Below are 19657 nucleotides of genomic sequence, written 5' to 3'. Positions count from 1 at the left end.
GTTTGTAGTGGAAATTTTTTGTATTGCAAGGCTTGCTTGTGACAGTAACTGTCTCACGGCATATTTTGACCACTGGAGATGAATAGACCTTTGATGCGAGCTGAGTCAATCAGCCACCCCTGGCGGAAGTGGAAGACCTGAAGGCTCAGTATTCAGCTTTCTGCCCTGGGCTCCAATGAGTCTAATCCTGCCCTTGTGCCCTAATCCTAGGGGACCTAGTGAAATAAACCGGAGCACAGGGGCAGGATTAGACTCGCTGGAGGGTCGCTGCACCCCATTTGAGAACTGCTGGTCTAAATGACATGAGCTGCATCTACAGGAAACTTAAAAGTCCACCACTGATAGGCAGTTTTAGCTACACCAGTTGTGTAGCTAAAATCGACTTCCATATCTGTCCACACGGCCGGTCGACCTTCCTTTGACCTTTGTTATTCCTCTGCTCTCGCAAGGAGTACAGAGCTCGACATTGCCCCCCGGGAGCACGTGTAAAATGAAACCCCGGAAGATCAACCCTGAGTCGGTCCATCTTCCAGTGTAGTGTGGCTGTAGCCGTGGTCTTAAAAAGACCAGAGGCGGCACGTACTCCTCATGTCCTGGCTCCCACTGTTTCTCCCACTGGAGCATGCTCTTAGTTTTGCATCCCTGGCCATGCTGGCTAACAGCCATTGATGGACCCAGCCTCCCTGAACATACCTAGTTCTTTTTGGAACTCTGTTATAGTCTTGGCTTTCACGACATCCTCTGGGGAGGAGTTCCACAGGTTGACTGTGTCCTGTGTGAAGACCTCTCGGACCATGTTCCTACTGTCATCCGAGCCAAAGAGATGGACAGAGAGGGAGGTTACGAACAACACTTTGGCTCTTCGCGTGTCCCCCAGCGGCAGTAGAGGAAATCACTTATGGAGCAGCATCTGCACAGCTGATGGAGGAAAGGGGTCACGGGAGAGCTGCACTCTAGAGTTTATAATCCAGGGTTTGGTCCTGCAAAGCTAACAGCAACCCCCAAGCACATGTTCCAAGGGTGGCACATGAGCCAATTTCCATTGACATGCGAGGTGGGAGCTCAGCCCCACCCTTCCTCCCCCATGCAGGTGGGAGCTTGCTGAAAGCCAGGCCACCTGTGGATTAACAAAAGCCCAGCTCATGCTACCAACCACCACTAAAGCCCTGCATCTGAATTTGTTTATGAATGAAGCTGTTCTAAGTAGGACTATTAGTGACTGTAAAAAGCATCAACAGCACATGAAGAGGTCAAAGAGTGAAATTTCAGCCCTGGGCCTGGGAAAGGTTGCTGACGCTGTAATAGACACAAGTCACTTTATGCTGAGGAGCTGGTCTATTAACAGATGTCACTCAGGTGCATAGGTTTTTGCAGCATCATGGCCAAACCCCACACGCATTTCAAACACAAGCTACGCTGGATGGGGCCAGGAACATCCCAAACCCTGACCACTGCTTCTGTTTGGCTTACAGCTGTTAAAAGTGCCACTAGTTTAACCCAAGATGGGCTTTTAAACTGACCCAGTGAAACGCATGTGGAGGCTCTTGAGTGGATTTAAGCCAGGTTCAAATTCAAGCCACCTTCAATTAAGCCAGCTTTAAACGCTAACCACGGGAATCTGAACCACCTTTGCATTAAATTCACCCCACCTTCCTTCAAATCACACCCATTAGCCTGGTTTCAGCCCAGTTCAAAAGTGTCCCCACAAGGCTCGTCCCTGGTTCAACTAAATCGATTTGGAAGCAAACACCCACTAAGCTGTGCCCAGGTCTAACACGGGTCAGGTTTCCCGGCCTTGGGGGCCAGGGCGTGGGGCAGGGGGAGGGACCCGCTGAGAGACCCGCGGCTCGGTTTGGAGCAAGGGACTGGCCGTTCGTGTTGCCCTACGGCAGCCTGGCTGGAGAGATGGGCGCTGGGGCCTCGCCCGGTCCGGTTCTCACTGCTGTGCGCAATGCGCCAGGCGGAGGCCGTAACTCGGCTGCTGGGGAGTGGGGAGCTGCTGCGTCCCCAGCCGCTGCGGGAGGCGAGGCGGGGAGACCTGCGGCGGGCCCGGGGAGGTGGGGGGGTTCCCCTAGCCAGGCCTGGCCCCGGCGGGGAGGCCCCCGCGTCGTGCAGTGCCGGGAGAGGCCGCAGCTTCCCCATGCGCCGCGCAGCGCAGCGCAGCGCACGGAGCGGCCGGCCGGGGGCTTCGCGCGGGGAGGGAGGAGGCAGCTCGGCGAAGTTTGCAGCCGGCCTGCGCCGAGGCCGGGGCTCCCGCTGGGGCTTTTGCACACGAGTCCCAGCGCTTCGCACGGGCCGCGGCCCGGGGCAGATAAAAGAGGCCGCGGCGGGATGAGGCGAGCGCGCCCCGGCAGGTGGCGATGGCGCAAGGGGACGGGGACGTGGAGCGGCGCCTGCTGGAGGAGCCGGCAGCCAGGTGAGAGCGAGAGAAAGTCCGGCCTGTGTCTCCCCCCTCCCCCCCGGTGCACTGTGCTCCCCCCGCTCCAGAGAGGAAGCCCAGCCCAGCCCGATGCCCCCCTGCACTGGGGGACCCCCGGGAGAGGGAGCCCCGCCTGGCTGCCCCCGGCACTGTGAGACCCGCTGGGGAAGGGAGGGAGCCCAGCCTGGCTGCAGCCTCCTCCCCCTTCTTCCAGGCAGCCAGGCCCAGGTCCTCAAAGTTATTTAGGCACCCAGCTGCTCTGGATGCCAGGGGGCCTTAGGCACCTACATAGCTCGGAGGAGCTGGGTCCCAGGACACCTGCTCTTGCCTGGCAGGTAGCTCAGTAACTTCCCTGGCTCTGGAGTCTCCCTGCCCTTTGGGGGGAATGGGGCTGTCTGACACAGGCCTCCCCCCCGTAATTGGGTCTGGGGGTGCTGTCTCCATACACTGCCCCTTCCTGGGGAGAGCTTGGCAATGGAGGGGGTGCAGACTATTAAGGGGAGAACAGGTGGTGGGATCCCATGTTGCACAGCTTCCATTCTGCCCTGGATGGGGGGTTGTTTTTGAGTAGGGAGGACTTTGGCCCAGGCTTTGGAGGGTGAGCGGTGGTTTAGGGGTGCCCCACAACTTGCCACTGAGGGGTCTGGCTGTCAAACAGTGAGTGCTCCCGCACCATCTGAGAGTTGGTCATCCCTCGGAGGGCACCCGAAAATCCCTGGCTTCTCTTGAAAACCCTCAGGGGTGTTTCCCTTGGGGACTGGGAGGGGAAGGACCCTAAGTACAAGGGGGCATCATTGTAATTTCCATTAGAAATCTCCTCAGGCCCTCTCAGCCAGCAGACCCCAAGAGGGGTCCGTTAAGGTGACGCTCTGTAATTCAGGTCCTATCTGAGTGTCTCCGAGAAGAACTTCCACAATTCCGTGCTCAAGTGTGTGCCAGACACGTCCTCCATCGAGCTGGACAGCCAGGGGAACCAGCACTGCCATTCCAACCGGGCTGCCGGCAGCCACTGCGATTCCGGAAAGCAGTGGGCTCGAAGGAAACTCTACATTGCCTCCGTGATCTGCCTGATCTTCATGGTGGGAGAAGTCATCGGTAAGAGGCCAAAGTAGCTTACGTTGTATGGCTCCCTCGCCTGGTAAGAGCCACATGTAAAACAAGGTGCTGGGACAGCTGGACTGGACAAGAGATTCTTCTCCACTCTTGGCTAATCTGTTATGTGTGGCTGTTGACCTGCTGCCGTGCTCTGCTCTAGAATTGGCTGCATTTCGCTGTTCAGAGAGCTGATCCTAAATATTCCACAGGGGTAGCTGTGCTAGTCTGTTTAAGCAAAAACAATGTGGAGTCCTGTGCCGTCTTAGAGACTGACATGTTTATTTGGGCATAAGCTTTTGTGGGCTGGAATCCATTTCGGCTGCAGACACCAAAGCTTATGTCCTAAATAAACATGTTAGTCTTTAAGGTGCCGCAGGACTCTGTGGTTTTTTGACCCAAAAAATACTAAGGGGTTGATCCTGCACGATGGGCACTTGGTAGGACAAAACCTCAGGGTGCTGGTCTCAAGCCCATTGAAAGCAGCCACAAAAACTGCCATGGGGCAGGATTGGGCCCTGTGTTCAAGTGGCTCCTCCGAGCGGTCCCAGAGGCTGCCCTTCACTGGACTGAAGTGCATAAGCTGTCTCAGACTGGGGGAAGGGCACAGTCGCACCGGCTCATGTCACTCCCTCGTTCATGCAAGCCAAGGGAATCGCTCCCCTGCTGGCACCAGAGAGAGGTTCTGCCGGGACAGCCCCAGAGGTGTGTTTTTGAAGCAGGCTTGGGCTGCAAGTAGGAGCCCTCTGGTCTCGGTAGCCCAACTTTGTGGTCTCTGATCTGTGGGTGGCCGAACTTCATGCGCTTCTCGGCGCACCGGTCTGTGAAGACTGGTGCTGCTAGGGGGCGTATATCCTCACCCCGGCTCATGCTTTCTCTTCCCCTCCTTCAGGGGGCTACCTGGCCCACAGCCTGGCCATCATGACAGACGCAGCCCACCTGCTGACGGACTTTGCCAGCATGATGATCAGCCTGTTCTCCCTGTGGATGGCCTCTCGGCCAGCCACCAAAACCATGAACTTTGGCTGGCACCGGGCAGGTAACTTGCTGGGCAGATGCCCAGAGTGGGGGGCTGGCGTGTTGTCGGACAATGCTCTGTTCTGCCTCCAGGCTTGTCTGAAAGGAAGGGAGCTTCCTCCATGGGTGCCTTGCAAAGGCTCTTGAACAGAGCTGGAGGGAGAGGCACTTGCAGAGTGGTGGGGAAAGGGGGTGACATCAAGATCCCACCTGAGTTCCATCCAGCCGTAGACCTGACCCCAATAATAATAATAAGCAGCTGTCAGGCACGCCTGCAGGAATGGGATGGGACCTGCTACCCAGATATAAGAATGCCCAGTTTCCTCTGTTCATGGCCATCTAAGGACTGCCCACCCAAAGTAACGTTCTCCCATTACATGGCTGCAGTTCTAACTGAGGGGAGGGCTTTCAAAGCTGAAACCTAGTACGGGGAGTCCTCACTGTAAGATGTTTTGCATATAAGTCACTAATTAATTCAGGAAAGCTGATCCACTATAAGTCACACTGATCCGCACTTTTGTCAGTTAGGGGCTGTGGGACCAAAAGCCAGGAACGTAACTGAGTTTTGTGGTGGCCGGGCAGCAAGCGCTGTAGTACAGGGACCCTTGAAGTGAGCCCTGAACTCATGGGAGACCAGCGAGGAGCCAGGAGAAGTCAGGGTGGAGCTCACAGGTAGCTGAAGAAGCTGCGGGGAGCTGGCATAGGATCAGTGGGGAACTGGCAGGGAGCTGGCTTATCTTTTTCTGTTTATTTTGTTTGTTTGTTTGTTGTTTTTTTGTGGGTTATAGGTACATTACATGCACTGCCTTTGCGTGAATGGTATGTGTTGGGAATGCATCTCAAACTAATTCCGTTATTCCTAATGGATATTCATGCCCTCTTATAAATTGTTTCGCTATGAGTTGCATTATTTGGGAACATAACCTGGGCTTATCACAAGGACCCCCTGTAGATCCCTCTACAAAATGCAGCAGCCAAAGCCTACGTGATGCTCTACAGATTCTGTCTTTTTTTTAAGCCCCATCATCTCTCTAAGGACAGGGAAACTGCCAACTGCCTTTGCTCTCTTATTCCTTAGAGGGGCCCTTCTGTGCTATTGTAATTTAAGGGCTGTTAGCGTTCTCTTTGTCTCGGTGGAGTTTGTGAGGCACCCTGTCCCCTCTCCTCTCTCCTTCATCATTTCCCCTCCTAACGTTTAGTGACTGTGAATGGTGCTGGAGCCCAGGTCTGGAGACTGAGGCCTGGCCTATAAACAGACTGAAATAATTGAATCTGTACTGCTCCTAGCATGGTTGGCATCAAGGTCCATTAGACCTTGTGTAAACTCAAAAGCTGCATTGCTTTACCCATCCTGGGGTAATTAAAATGGTACCTACTTAGTGCGAATGCATTTTTATCTGCATAAAACTGCTTCTGGTTAATAAATACTGGTCATTTCCATAGGGGACAATATAAATGCTTCCACACCAGCAGCTGTTTCAGAGCAGTTAGGTTAAAAATGACACTTCTGAGTGAATTAAACTGGGACAAAGTCTGTGTAGAGCAGGCATTGGTACAGCTTATGCCCATTCGCTTACAGGTACGACTGATACGGGGGGGGGATGCACCTTTTATACCAGGGTAACTGCATCCACACTTGTGTGACTTTAACTACACTGGGAGTCGTACAGGGGCTCAACTTGTGTGCAGAGAGTTGCATTCAGAGAGGGACGTGTCCACCGTGTGTCAGTAGCATGCCCGTCAGGAGGTGCAGGTGTGTGAGCCAGGCAGATGTAGATCAGACACAATTCGCAAGGAGGGTGTGACGTAGAAGTCTCAAACAAGCTTAGGACTGGTGCACGCTGGCGAAATTGACCAGGCTCGTTGGCGTGGAAGAATCGTTCTTCTGCTAGTGCAATGCCAGGATATTTCCCCATGTGGACAACTCCCAAGGGATCAATTCTGCACGCTTCCGCTCAGCTCCAGTCCCTGTGTCGTGCCCCGGTGGTATAGATGGGCCATAAGAGTTTCAGTTTTCCCTGGGGCAGGAGCTGCATATGGCCAATGGAAGCAGCTCGTCCCAGATTCTGCTCTTGGTCCTAGCACTGAGGGAATCCAGGGGGCAGTGCAGCCCTGAGGAGGTGGCCATACCTCTGAGGAGCCCCTGCAGGAGGCTTCATGGCTGCTGCCCTGGGGGTCTGCAGGAGGATGTGTTGGGTGTTTCTCGCTCTCACCCTGTGTGGGCCGGGCCTTCTCTGCAGAGATTCTGGGGGCTCTGCTGTCCGTGCTATCCATCTGGGTGGTGACTGGAGTCTTGGTTTATCTGGCGGCTGAGCGGCTGCTCTCGAACAACTACGAGATCGAAGGGGACGCCATGCTCATCACCTCCGCCTGTGCCGTGGCAGTGAATATCACGTACGTCCCACCAGATTACTGACTCTCAGCTCCTCTGAGAACTCTGCCCCAGAGCCAAGGGGTGCGGGAAGGTTGGTTAATTGCTGATCAAATTGCAAAGGTTAATCCCTAGCACTGGAATGTTTCTCCTGGCCAATCGGGAAAGCCAGCCTGTCCAAACAGACCATTAATCCTGGGATTAGAGGTCTCCCGAGGCCTGATCCTGCTCCCATTGGAAGCCCCAGGGAGTCTGGCCTCTGGTTTCCAAGCAGGCCTTCAGTCGTAGAATGCCAGAAGGGATTTTGCAAGTGAGTTTGGAAGCAGCGGTGCGGGGCTCTGAGCTCCTCTCCCCCCTGCTTCCTGGAGTTCATGTCGCCTGCACGAGAATCCAGTGCCACCAAGGGAGTCTATGGGTTCTGTATCTCCTGCTTCTTCTGGAGAGTCCTGGATGAGGGTTCTGTTGACCCCAGCAGGAGAGAGGACCTGAGCCTCCCTTTGGCTCAGTGTTCCAGGCCCTCCATCGCTGAGCCAAAGTGGTACAAAGTGGGATGTCTGTGGTGAGTACCGGGAGAGGGCTGACATTGCTAATGCAAGCAGCGTGGAACCTACTGCAGCGTTCCCCGTAGAAGGAAGGTGGCTTTGTCAGTGTAGAAGGCCCAAGATGAGGTACCTCACCTGATGACCTTGCTGCTCCTTCTTTCCCTGCAGAATGGGTGTCATTCTTCACCAGTCAGGTCACGGGCACAGCCATAGCCACCATGGGCACAGCAAGCAGCAGAACACCAGCGTCCGGGCTGCCTTTATCCATGTGGTCGGGGACCTGCTGCAGAGCGTTGGCGTCCTGGTGGCTGCATACATCATATATTTCAAGGTAGGGGCTCTGTTGCTAAGAGTGTTTTGGGCACAAAGGGAGAAACGGCTGGAACCTGGTACAGCACGCGGCAGGGAGTTACCTTTCATTTGTTGGTGCACAGGAGTGGAGCATGGAGACAGGGAGACGCACTTCTGTGGGAGGAAGGTGTGGTCTGAGCACAGTCCTGGGAGCCAGTAACTTGAGTTCTGATCTTTGCTCTACTGCTGATTTCTTCTCTGTCCTTGAGCAAGTCGCTTCATCTCTCCACTCCACTTTCCCTGAGTGCTTTGTCCCAGGACACAGAGGAAGTTAGTGGTAGAACACAGATGATTTCTAACCTTTAAAAACACGCTTCACTTTCTTCCCACCACTGAAATGCAGCTACCTCTGGAGTGGAGTTCAGCAGCTGCCTAACAGCATTGTACAGCCATGTATGTAGGATGGGAAATGAGGAATTCTGCGTGACCTTGAAACTTCAGGGGAATGCAGGGACGCAACTTTCCAGGTTGTAACTTAACTGAGACGCTAAAGCTGTGCCTCAGCTCTGCGCTATATAGTCCTTATTGTCCATGCATGGACAATGTTCTCTGCTTGTCTTCTCATAAGCAAAGAGGCGTGAGGTCCATAGAGGCTATGCTGGGGTTTTGGGTCAATGCTCAAACTAGATCTTCATTGGAAATGTTTGCCAGCGTAGAAAGGTTGCTTAGGGATGTGGTTTTGTTTGCAGCAATACTACACGGCTCAGAGTTTCCTGTGTACAGTCAGACTGGCAAAAAAAGTGTTTATTTCACTCAGGGAATAAGAAATCTTGACACAAGCACTTTTGATGCTAGAAAATGCTTCTCCACTAGGCCAGATTTGCTGGTATAGCTACACTGGCAAACCCTTTCTAGTGCAAACTAGCTCTTACTCAGAAGAAAACATTGTGAGTTGTTAGCGCCTGGATGTTCCTAGACGTCTCTCATCCGAGCAGAACCTCTGTGTCGCTTGTGATCTGATCAGCTGTCACATCACAAGGTGGAGTTGCAAGGTTGGGGTCGGGGGGGGGAAAGGATTTTTCATTTTGAAAGTAAGCCCAGGAAAGAACCGTTGGGCATGAGATCACATAGAATCTGGAGTGGGTGGCATTTGTGAGCTTTGAATTAACCGTACAATCATGACGGCTTCCCCCCCCTCCCCCTCCCCCTCCCAGCCAGAGTACAAATACGTAGACCCCATCTGTACCTTCCTCTTCTCAATCCTGGTCCTTGGAACCACGCTGACCATCCTGCAAGATGTTGTTCTGGTGCTGATGGAAGGTAAGGACCTCTGCTGAGCGAGGAGGGAGCTGTAAAGTTAGTGATGGGTTAATCTGCTCCCCTCCCTACAGCACGTTGTTCTGTGGGTTGCAGGGTAACTCTCTTTCTTGCTGATGTGGGGCTCTGGCCCTGTGTGCCTCTTGCTGTCTTGAAGGTACCCCAAAGGGGGTGGACTTTAACAACGTGAAGGAGATCTTGCTGTCCATCAATGGTGTGAAAGCCCTTCACAGTCTCCACATCTGGGCCCTGACCGTGTCTCACCCTGTGCTCTCAGTCCACATAGCTATCAGTAAGTGTCTCCCCATCCATGCGGGACCTAGCCTGGCTCCCAGCCACCATCCTGTACTCAAGGGCCCATCTGCTGCTAGCTAGCTCTGCTGCTGGCCCCATGCCCAGAGTGCCATCTGCCACTGGCGAGCTCTGCTGCCCACCCCGCAACTGGAGCCCTGCACATCTCCTGGCTTTGCTGTTGGCCTCGGCTGGAGCAGTGGGTGAGCGGAGGTAAGGAGGCTGGATTTCAGCACCCCTGCTCTTAAAAACGTCCTGCCCATTGAGGACCATAGAGGAGATCCCCAGCGACATCTCTCTTTTTCAAGTCCACTCAAAAGCGTCTCTCTGTCACCATCAGACGCTCACCCACTGGTCTATCAGATATTCGGGGACCCACGTTGTTAGAACACCGCCTACATCGGGGCCTGATCGAATTGCTCCTATGGCTCAAATGGCGTTGGCTCCCACCCTTCATGCGAAGCAGCACCCTCCAAACAGACGCGCTGGGGGAGCTGCAAGGGATCTTGGCAGAAATTCTGTTGGAAGTGACAAGAAGTCCTGTGGTGCCTTTATAGACTAATGGGTATTTTGGAGCATAAGCTTTCCTGGGTGACAAGGCGGGTCTTTGCCCCTGAGAGCTCGTGCTGCAAAATATCTGTTAGTCTCTAAGGTGCCACAGGACTTCTTGTTGGTTTTGAGGATGCCGACTAACTCGACTACCCCTCTGATACTGTTGGAAGTGGGGGATCATGGGAAAGTCCCCAACACTGCACCATTTTTGCTTGGTTTTGTGCCCAGCTCCAAGTTCTGCTCCGACTCACCCAGCAGCTCGTGATCTTTGAGTACGAAACAGTCCTTTTGTTTGGTGCTTTACACAAGCTTCCTTCTCAAGAGCTCTGTGCGCTTTGGCTAGGTTTTGCTTAGGTCTTGTTTAGATATAAGAATGTGATTCCCTGCCCTCAAAGCTCTACCGTTTTACACCCTGATCCTGCCAACTGTTCTTGGCAGACCCACATGTTCCCTGGGGAAAAAAGTCACTTTCTTTTTAGATGTAAAGGGACCAGTGTCACCCAGCTGCTTATCAGAGCACCAACAGCCGCTCACAGCTGGCGGTATGTGTTCTATTGGTGGTGCGCATCTGCACATGCCTCTGCACGTAAAATTATTCTGCCCCTAGTAACAGAGAGGGAGCCGTGCTAGTCTATATACTATCAAAACAAAAAAGCAGTCCAGTAGCACTTTAAAGACTAACAAAATAATTTATTAGGTGGTGAGCTTTCGTGGGACAGACCCACTTCTTCAGACCGTAGCCAGACCGGAACAGACTCAATATTTAAGGCGCAGAGAACCAAAAACAGTAATCAAGGATGACAAATCAGAAAAAAAGTGATCAAGGTGAGCAAATCAGAGAGCAGAGGGGCATAAGGGGGGGAGGAAGGTCAAGAATTAGATTAAGCCAAGTATGCAAACGAGCCCCTATAGTGACATCTAATAAATTATAGTGACATCACCTAATAAATTATTTTGTTAGTCTTTAAAATGCTACTTGACTGGCTTTTTTTATTCTGCCCCTGGATGGGGAAAAAATTAGAGGGCTCATTGGAAGGGACTAGTCTGATCATCTCTGCCCCACTGTATGATGCAGCCCACAGTGACTAATCCTCAGAGGTCTGTCGCTCGAGACTATACTAGAGCACTCCTACCAACTGGCAAGACAATAGATCTGTGTGTTTGCCCGAGTCTAGGGCTGCAGCACATCCTAGCAGGTTTGGAGGCCGTCTTTCCCCCATCGCATAATCTCTATCCAGCTTCCCTGCTTGTGTTGGTTCCAGATGAAAACGCCGACGCCCAGACAGTCCTGAAGGAGGCGAGTTCCCAGCTGCAAGGGGCGTTCAACTTCCACACCACCACCATCCAGATTGAAAACTACTCGGAGGACATGAGACACTGCCGGGAGTGCCAGAGCCCCTCTGACTGAACGCCCCATGCATGGCGGGGCGGAGATCGTGAACCAGCAGTTCCAGGAACCCTTCTACCTCAGATCTCCTTCGCTGCTGCGCAGAACGAGGATACAACCTGGCCAAACGCCTGCTTGGAAGTGGTCGGGTGCCAGTCCCTGGGGCACGGGGGCGAGGTGCATTAGCCTGTTCTCTTCTGCACTGTGTCCAAGAGAAACGTTTTCTTTTCGTTTTCTAGGATTTCACTTTTGCCCCGTGCCGAAGGAGGAGCCTCACTTTTAATATTCTGAAAATAAAGCCAATCAAACACCTCTGTTCCGCTGGCTTCATATTCCGGGCACGTCTGCACTTCAGAGCTCTCTTGTCCATGAGGTTACCCAGAGGCGCACCGCGAGCGTCTTGCCTGACCAAGGGCATCGTTTCTGATTTTGATTTGTGGGCGGGGCGGCAACTTTAACCGTAATTCCAGGAGCGACGTAGGCCCTTGCAAACTCTAGTTTTGTTTTCAGATGATAGCTCAGGCTACGTCTACGCTTACCTGGAAGATCGACGGCTGCTACGCAATATTTGTGTGCCAGGGGCGTACCAAAAATTGACTTTGCAGCCGTCGACTTCCATGCCTGTCTTCACGACGGAAGGCTGACGGAGCTTTCCTCCTGTTGACCTTCCTTCATCCTCGCTGCTCACAAGGAGTTCCCAGGTCAATGTTGGCTCCAGACCCCGCACCGTTGTGCGGATGGGCATAACGGCACCCCAGAAGATTCCTCCGGGGCTATCGATCTTCTAGGGTAAGTGTAGATGTAGCCTTAGGTAGGAGCACTGTATCTTATTTCTGTACAAAGAGAGAAAAATTATATACCGATTAAAGTCCTATTTTATGTGTGTCATACCCAGAGGCACTGAGACCTCAGCTGGGGTGAGTGACGTCTCTGCTCTACAGCCGTGGCTGAGAGCCAGCTGGCCTCTAGCTCGTGTGGTAGAGTGCAGGGCTTTAGCCCCATGCTTGCAGGTTCTATCCCTGGGGCTGCCAACCCCAGTCTGTCAGCATTACACGTGTAAGTTTAGAACAATCAGGAGATGAGCAGCAGGGCAGACTGCCACTGCATGTCCTGGAGTGAGGTGTGGGGGGGCAGCCCTGGGCCCTCAGAAGGGGCACGGCCAAGGCAGAGGGTGGGGGGCTAGGGCAGTCAGTCCTTAGCACTGCTCAGATCACTGTGCTGCAGCACCACCCCAGCACTTCAAGGGGGTCCAGAGCGCTGGCCATTGCCACCACTAAACTTGCAGGGGCAGGAGCTGGACCCCTGGGCTAACTGTCCTCTTCACTCCTCCAACTGCTGCTGGTGAGCCTGGAAATAATCCACCAAGATCTCTTCCCTGTGCCCCCCCCCGCCCTCCCGCCCCGCCCTCGCAAGCCTTGAGGTACCAATTTTGAAACCTTACTGCAGATGTCAGAAACACACATTTTGAAGCATCGGAGGGGTAGCCGTGTTAGTCTGGATCTGTAACAGCAATGAAGGGTCCTGTGGCACCTTATAGACTAACAGAAAAGTTTTGAGCATGAGCTTTCGTGAGCACAGACTCACTTCATCAGATGCTGGTCTTGGAAATCTGCAGGGCCAGGTATAAAGAAGCCAGAGCAAGGGTGGGGATAACAAGGTTAGCTCAGTCAGCAAGGGTGAGGCTTACGACCAGCAGTTGAACTGGAGGTGTGAACACCAAGGGAGGGGAAGCTGCTATTTCAGGACCAGACTCCAAAGAGAAATTTCTGAGCTACAATTCATCTGCAAATTCGACACCCTCAGCTCTGGCTTAAACAAAGACTGTGAATGGCTGGCTAAATACAGAAGCAGCTTCGCCTCCCTTGGTGTTCACACCTCCAGATCAACTGCTGGTAGTAAGCCTCACCCTTACTGACTGAGCTAACCTTGTTATCCCCACCCTTGCTCTGGCTTATTTAGACCTGGCCTTGCAGATTTTCAAGACCAGCATCTGAAGAATTGAGTCTGTGCTCACAAAAGCTCATGCTCAAAACTTTTCTGTTAGTCTATAAGGTGCCACAGGACCCTTCGTTGCTGTTACATTTTGAAGCATTGCCTGCTTCCTTTGTCAAGCTTCGTCTGCGCTAGCATTCCTCTTTTGAAAGAGGCATGCAAATGGGGGAAATCAAAAATGCAAATGAGGTGCAGATTTACATATATGGTGCCTTATTTGCATATTCTTCTTTTGAAAGAAAAGCCGTGTAGATGTGGCTCTTTTGGAAGTTAACCCCATCTTCGAAGGAACCCTTCTTCCCGAAAAAGCAGCTCTTTTGAAAGAATGTGCAAATGAGGCACCAGGTATGTAAATCTGCACCTCATTTGCATTTTCCAATTCCCTCATTTGCACGCCTCTTTCGAAAGAGGAATGCGAGTGTAGATACAGCCTCGGAAAGCAATAAAATCCACTTACTTTCTCAGATGCTCCTAGTGCCATTATTCTATTTTAGTCCATTGGTTTTTTTTTCACTCCCCTAAAAACCCATTTGACGTAAGTTTATGTTAAAATTGTTTTTTTTTCCCCTCTCTTGTTAAGAATTCACTTCCGTAGCATTCTGAGGTCAGTCCCAGCCGGTAACATCTTGCAGGAAATGCTGCCGGTTCTGTGTAAGGCCTGTCTTGACTCCCTCTCCTGTCGTGTGTGCACATGGCCAATGAGTGCAAAAAATGAGGAAGGGTGCAGAGGCTCCTGAAGTTAAGGAGTCTTCTGTGTTCAGGGGCATGGAATTCTAGCAAGGTCAAAATGCCAAGGGCTGCCTGCAGGCATGTCACATGAGCTGGGCTCATGTGGAGCAGGAGTTGTGCACTCATCTGTCAGCTGGGGCCGGGCAGCTGTGCGGGGCGGGAAGCTCTCTGCCATGATTGCAAACGTCTGGCCCCCTTTGCCATGGGGTCAAGGGGAGGTTTTATTGCCGTTTGCTTTCCAAGCGGGACTTTGCGGTGGAAAGAAAACGGAGAGGGACAATGCAACCGGGGAACGGTGCAGATCATTAGCTGTGCCGGCACTGCACTGCAATGAGAGGCTTGCACCAGGGCTGCTTGACTGGCCCTTGTCAGCTGCCTTGGGCTTGGCTTGGGTCTCTGAGCGCAGGTTCCAGCCCCAGGCTCAATCTCCGTGCTGCAGTTTCTCGCCCCACAGTCCAAGGCAGTTGCCCTGAGCTCCAGGATTCCAGGTGTGAATTTTCTGAGATCGACTCTCTGTGAGGAACAATGGAGTAGTGGCTGCTGCAGTGGCCCTGCAGGGGGCACTAGACACGGCAGGGCAGCGGGTGGGCCATAATTTTCATGGAGTGGCCCCCTGTGAATTTTGGTGCCAGCTGTGGTCTGGGTCTGGGCCCCCCACAAGGGGCAGGGCCTTGAGCAGAAGGTGGCGGGGGAGCTACAGGGAGGGACAGAGTGTGAGTGTGAAAGAGACGGTGTGGGAGAGACCCTTTGTGACACAGCTTGTGCTGCAGTGTGTATGTGACAGTGATTGTGTGTGTGTGGTACAGCCTGGCGATGTGGGGCAGTGACAGAGCGTGGCTGCTGCCTGCTGGGCGGTAAACTTCTGGGAGAAGCCGCTCTGTCCCTTTAAGGGAAATCTGTCCTGTTCTGCGCTCCTGAGGGAGTCCCTGACCATCCCCACTTCAGCCTGGAGCATCTCTCTGCACTCCCTGCTCTGCAGAGATTGGTAGCGGGCAGGGGAACACCCTGCCTTCAGCACCACCCCCCACCGTTGCACGGCGAGCAGGAGAATCCTAGGAGCAGCTGGGCTGCAGGCGGAATGAGTGGGGGGGGAGGGACTGCTGGAGCCAGGCTGTAAGTGCTGGCATTCTGCTCAGCGGCCTGGTGGGCCGGCCAGAGCTGCTGTGGGGGCTGGATCTGGTCCCCAGTGCTGACTTTGCCCACCCTGAGATTCGGGTGACCAGATTTCCCTCTGCTGAACCTGAGCCACCGGGTAAAACCACCCGTGTCCAATGTTCATCAGAACTATGCAGTTCAAGCGTTCAAATAAGCATGCAGTGGAATGAGGCCCTGTGATGGGGTTCAGGGGTCCCCAAGCACTGCACCCCGTCCGCAGGCAGGAGTGACTTGCGCTCAGCAGGTGGAACAGGAAGTTTATTAGGCGAGAGAGGCACAGCTCAGTACAGAGGTGTCAGTACAGCTGGCAGAGACAGTCATTCCAACCTATCCTGGGGAGAGGAGCCCGACGGGTGCCCCAGCTGGGGTGTAGCTTCTCCACTAGCCAGGCTGGCTGCCTTGCAATTCCCCTTCCCCCAGCTTCTAACTGCCGCCTGCGATTCAAAACCCAGCTCGGCTCCTCCCTGCTCTTTGTTCAGGTCAGAGGTGTTACCTGCTATGTTAGGTTATAGCCCCAGGGAGTCATCCTTAGATGCTGGGAGCCGCTCTGCCTGTCTCTCACACATATCCAGCCTTAGTCTCTCCCCTGCATCCCGCCCCCCCACACTCCATCACACCCCCCTTGCAAAGAAATGCTGCGAAGCTGCAGTCTTTATTTACCTCCTTATCTTCAAGGTGTGCATGGGGAAAAGTGACAGACACGTACCTGTGCTCTTCTTACAGGGGTACCAGACCAGCCCGACACAACTCTCCCTACCCTTTGCTGTCCACCCTCCAAGCCTGTCTCAGCCCCTGGCGTGGACCAGCTTCAGGCTCAAGTGATGTAACAACTACAGGGCATGTATATCTTTGGAGTGAGGGATGCCTTGTGGCCCCTGGAGGGAGCTAAGCCCCACCAGTGGAAAGCTTTTGCCCGAGAGTGTTTTATGGACGACAAGGCCTGCTCCCTAGCATGAGTGATTGGCCCAAGATCATTTACTGTGCTGCTCTCCATGGGGCTTGGAAATCAAACCGGGGTTATTTATGCAGCAGGGTTGGGGTGATATTTACAACACGGAGGTGCCAGCCGCTCTGTTTATGAAATAATTGCTCCTGGCAGGCTTGGCTGCCCGTTGTTTATAGACTCCTCGGAGCGTTTTTACGGCTCTCTCAGACAATTTGTAGAGCTGTCATTTTTTCAAAGCAGCTGTGGCAAGCAAAGCCCTGGTAGAGAGACCCTCCCTAACTCCTTTCACCTTGCAGGGCCAAATCCTCAGCTGCAGTAAATCAGCATAGTCCTAATGGCGTCAACAGCCTAACTGAAGTAATAGCTTAGCAGCCCTGCAGTCAGTGGTACTCCATCCATTCACACCTTCTGAGGTTCTGCTCCTCTGCCTGTAGGAATCTCCATTCACTTCTTTCAATCAGGCTGACCTTGCCAGAGGGTTTAATATGTTTGCACATCAGCTGGGTCAGCAGCAGGTACAGAGTTTGAGCAGCATTCCCAGGCTAAGCTGAGGCTTGGCTAGGAGACCTAAAAACAAGTGCGCTTATCCAGCCAATTACTACAGGCTGAACCTCTCTAATCCACGACTCTCTCTCATCCGGCAACATCCGTAATCCAGATGATTTTATTTAGTTGAACGACTACTTATCACGGGTGTAGCCAAGTTTCCAGTACGCCCATATAGTTTGTTTCCAGCCCCCAGTCCTGGCTCTCCGTGTTCTGTGCTGTTATTTAGCTCTAATTTACCCCAAACGTCTTCTAAGAGCCCAATAAGCAGTGGAAGTGTTGGTCATGTAACTTACCTGACTCAAACACTTCTAGTCCAGGTGGAGCATAGATCATCTACAAATCTCCTCCACTTCTCTCTGTCTCGGGACAAAACTTCTAGCTGACCCCAGGCGTACCCCGGTTGTTGTCGGTCAGTCTCAGTATGTCTTCACCACGTTGTCCGAGGTCTTCCTCATTCGCGTTTTCCTTGCAGATTCCATTTGCTAGACAATACTGACCTCCTGTGGGCCAGCAAATTCTGTCACCCAGCACTGGTCAGGTGCCAAGGATGCTGGATGAGAGAGATTCAACCTGTAGTTATTAACCTTCACATACCAGTTAAGAGCTAGAATTACCATCCCTGTTTTACTGCTGGAGAAACTCAGGCACCCAGCAGCTGTGCTGGGACTAGAACCTAGTTATCACTGATCCTCATCTTGGCTACTGATTAACAGGTAGCCAGTCACCCTGACCACTGCTCACAAGTTACACAGTCCTGGCCACCTTCTACAAGAATCCCAGGCTATTAACTCCATGCCCTGGCTAAATTCCAATTTGAGTAACTGCCGCCCTACAAGCTTGCTAACAATTTCGCCTGGAAGTGGTATTCTTCGTTTCCCTCAGCAAAAATCTTGGTTGCCTTTGATGTGTGTGTTGTTCACTTAATGCAGCGTTCTGCCCCAAAGCAGGCTGCATTTCAGTGGCGGTGGGTAATGCAATTCCTGTTTGTGGAACCTGGGCACGCAGAGGGATAAAGGCAGGATATTTGTATTCTGGGGAAGCAATTAAAGCCGGAACGATCAGAAATAAGACATGGGAGCGCTGTTGCTTTCCCGGCGTGTTCAGCTATTTCCTTCGGCTCACCGCAGCTCAAATTCCAGTGGGAAATCCAACGTGGGGCTTCATTTACGACTTCATTGTCTCCAGCCTCGCTCCAGCTTTATTTATAAGCATCATTTTCTGAGCCCATAAACACGAGAATCTGAATCAAATCCCTTCTGGAGAGCCAGCAGCAACCTAACTGCCTGCTCAGCAGATTGCTTCAGAGGCAGCTGTCGTGTCTCATTTATCTTCTGGTTTGAGGCTGGGCCAAAGCCATGTTTGTGGCTGTTTAATTAACAGCTAATGACTTCCTTTTGGCCTTCTTTCTTCCTTTCTCTGTCCCTGACACCCAAGCAGGTTCTGCTCAGCAAGCGCTCGGGTGGTGGGTTGCATCTCTAATGCTGCTGTCGCTCAGCTCCGAAACAGAGCAGTGTGATTCCCCTTGAAGCCTCTCACAGCCGTGCCACGAGAGTTATGGCAACGGTTGCATTAAGAATGTGACCTCCTGCACAGGGGCGCCCTGTCTTGCCACGTCCACAGTCCCACCTAGGTTCTTCATAGGCCAAAGCAAGCATTGTTAATGGTTGGTCCCGGCTTCTATGATTCAAGGATTTCCATGGTCTTTACAAATGTTAGCCTTCCTGCCCACACACCCTCTCTCCCCAGTGCCCCTCGGAGGTAAGGAAGTGTGACTAGGGAAGCCTAGCTCTTTTATTGATGGGAAACTGAGGCACGGGGCCTGTGTTTTCAAAAGTGTCTGCTAACGGGTTCGCAGCACCTACTGCTCCCTCGACTTCAACAGGATTTGGCGTCCTCGACACAGGGTGAGAATCAGGCTTGAGGTGTCTCAGGCCGGGACCCTATAATGAGGGAGCCCGTTTCAAAATTTAGGCCAAAGCGACTTAGGGTATGTGATGGAGTTCGGGGGTGGGGGGTGCATGTGAGACTCGGGCTGGATGTGTGTGAGACAGGCAGAGCAGCTCTCAGCGGCTAAGGATGACCCCTGGGGCTGTAACCTAAGCTGGCAGGTAACAGTTCTGACCTGAACAAAGAGCAGGGAGGAGCAGAGCGGGGTTTGAATCGGAGGCGGCAGTTGGAAGTTGGGGGGAGAGGGGAACTGGAAGGCGCAGCCAGCCTGGCAAGGGGGAAGCTACACCCCAGAGGGGCACCCCTCGGGCTCCTCTCCCCAGGATGGGTTGGAATGACTGTCTCTGATTGCTGCACTGACTCTTCCGTAAGAAACTGGGCCTCTGTCACCTAATAAACTTCCTGTTCTACCTGCTGAGTGAGAGTCACTCCTGCCTGCAGATGGGGTGCAGTGCTTGGGGACCCCTGAACCCCATCACAGGGCACAGACCGAGTCGATCTTCTGGAGTTTGATTTTGTGCGCCTGGTGGGGATGCACAGAATCAAACTATGGGGGTCGACAGCTGACCCTTGTATGTCTCATTCTTGCAAGGCGTAAGGGAGGTCGAAAGGAGAGTTTCTCCCATCCACCTCTGAGTGAGGACAGCCAGGAAAGGAGATCTTAGCTAAATCAATTCCAGCCACGCAACTGCCATAGTTGGAATCGCATCTCCGCAACCAACATTACAGCCTAGTGTAGACCTGGCCTTAGCCAAGGCCCAAGGTCACAAAGGGCAAATCCTCAAAGGCGTCTGAGGATGTGAAAGGGAGCGCTGCACCCGAGCAAAGCGACTCCAAGTTAAGATGAGAACCCAGGTGTCCTGCTCACTGTTCCCTCCTCTGATGATTCCAAGACCCTCCTTACTAGCCTAGGTGGCCCAGGTCCCGGTGTCCTGTCTGCAGTAGTTCCCACCTTTGCTTACTATGAACGATGTCAAAAGACATTCTAGGGGAACATGTAGAAATGATACAGGTAATTGTTTTGCTCCACCCCTTCCAGCAACATGAGCGCGGGTTCCAT

The 19657-nt window shown here is 53.0% G+C and overlaps 1 protein-coding gene across 3 annotated transcripts; it reads left to right on the top strand.

Moving 5' to 3' along the window:
• The first annotated feature begins 2095 nt into the window (after positions 1-2095).
• Positions 2096-11852, top strand: SLC30A2 (solute carrier family 30 member 2). Of its 3 annotated transcripts, XM_074976217.1 has the most exons (9): positions 2096-2416; positions 3300-3514; positions 4404-4550; positions 6769-6922; positions 7610-7772; positions 8947-9052; positions 9207-9341; positions 10590-10717; positions 11155-11264. In XM_074976217.1, the coding sequence occupies exons 1-8, from the start codon at positions 2361-2363 to the stop codon at positions 10691-10693; spliced, it is 1080 nt and encodes a 359-aa protein (XP_074832318.1). In that variant the 5' UTR covers positions 2096-2360; the 3' UTR covers positions 10694-10717; positions 11155-11264. The 3 variants fall into 3 exon arrangements, with proteins under 3 accessions (XP_074832318.1, XP_074832317.1, XP_074832319.1); XM_074976216.1 differs by lacking the exon at positions 10590-10717 and having other exon boundaries at positions 11155-11852; XM_074976218.1 differs by lacking the exons at positions 9207-9341; positions 10590-10717 and having other exon boundaries at positions 11155-11852.
• Positions 11853-19657: the final 7805 nt, after the last annotated feature.

Source organism: Carettochelys insculpta, chromosome 24 (genome assembly GCF_033958435.1).
Source record: "Carettochelys insculpta isolate YL-2023 chromosome 24, ASM3395843v1, whole genome shotgun sequence".
In the NCBI taxonomy this organism is placed as follows: Eukaryota; Metazoa; Chordata; order Testudines; family Carettochelyidae; genus Carettochelys; species Carettochelys insculpta.
Note: the sequence above shows the minus strand (reverse complement) of the source record. Positions and strands in the feature narration are given on the sequence as shown.

Excerpts from the sequence above, each read along its gene's own strand:
- SLC30A2 (XM_074976216.1), top strand. The coding sequence starts at position 2,361 with ATGGCGCAAGGGGACGGGGACGTGGAGCGGCGCCTGCTGGAGGAGCCG. Across the intron at positions 4,551-6,768 it reads CTTTGGCTGGCACCGGGCAG|AGATTCTGGGGGCTCTGCTG; the intron begins GTAACTTGCTGG and ends CCTTCTCTGCAG. Across the intron at positions 6,923-7,609 it reads GCCGTGGCAGTGAATATCAC|AATGGGTGTCATTCTTCACC; the intron begins GTACGTCCCACC and ends CTTTCCCTGCAG.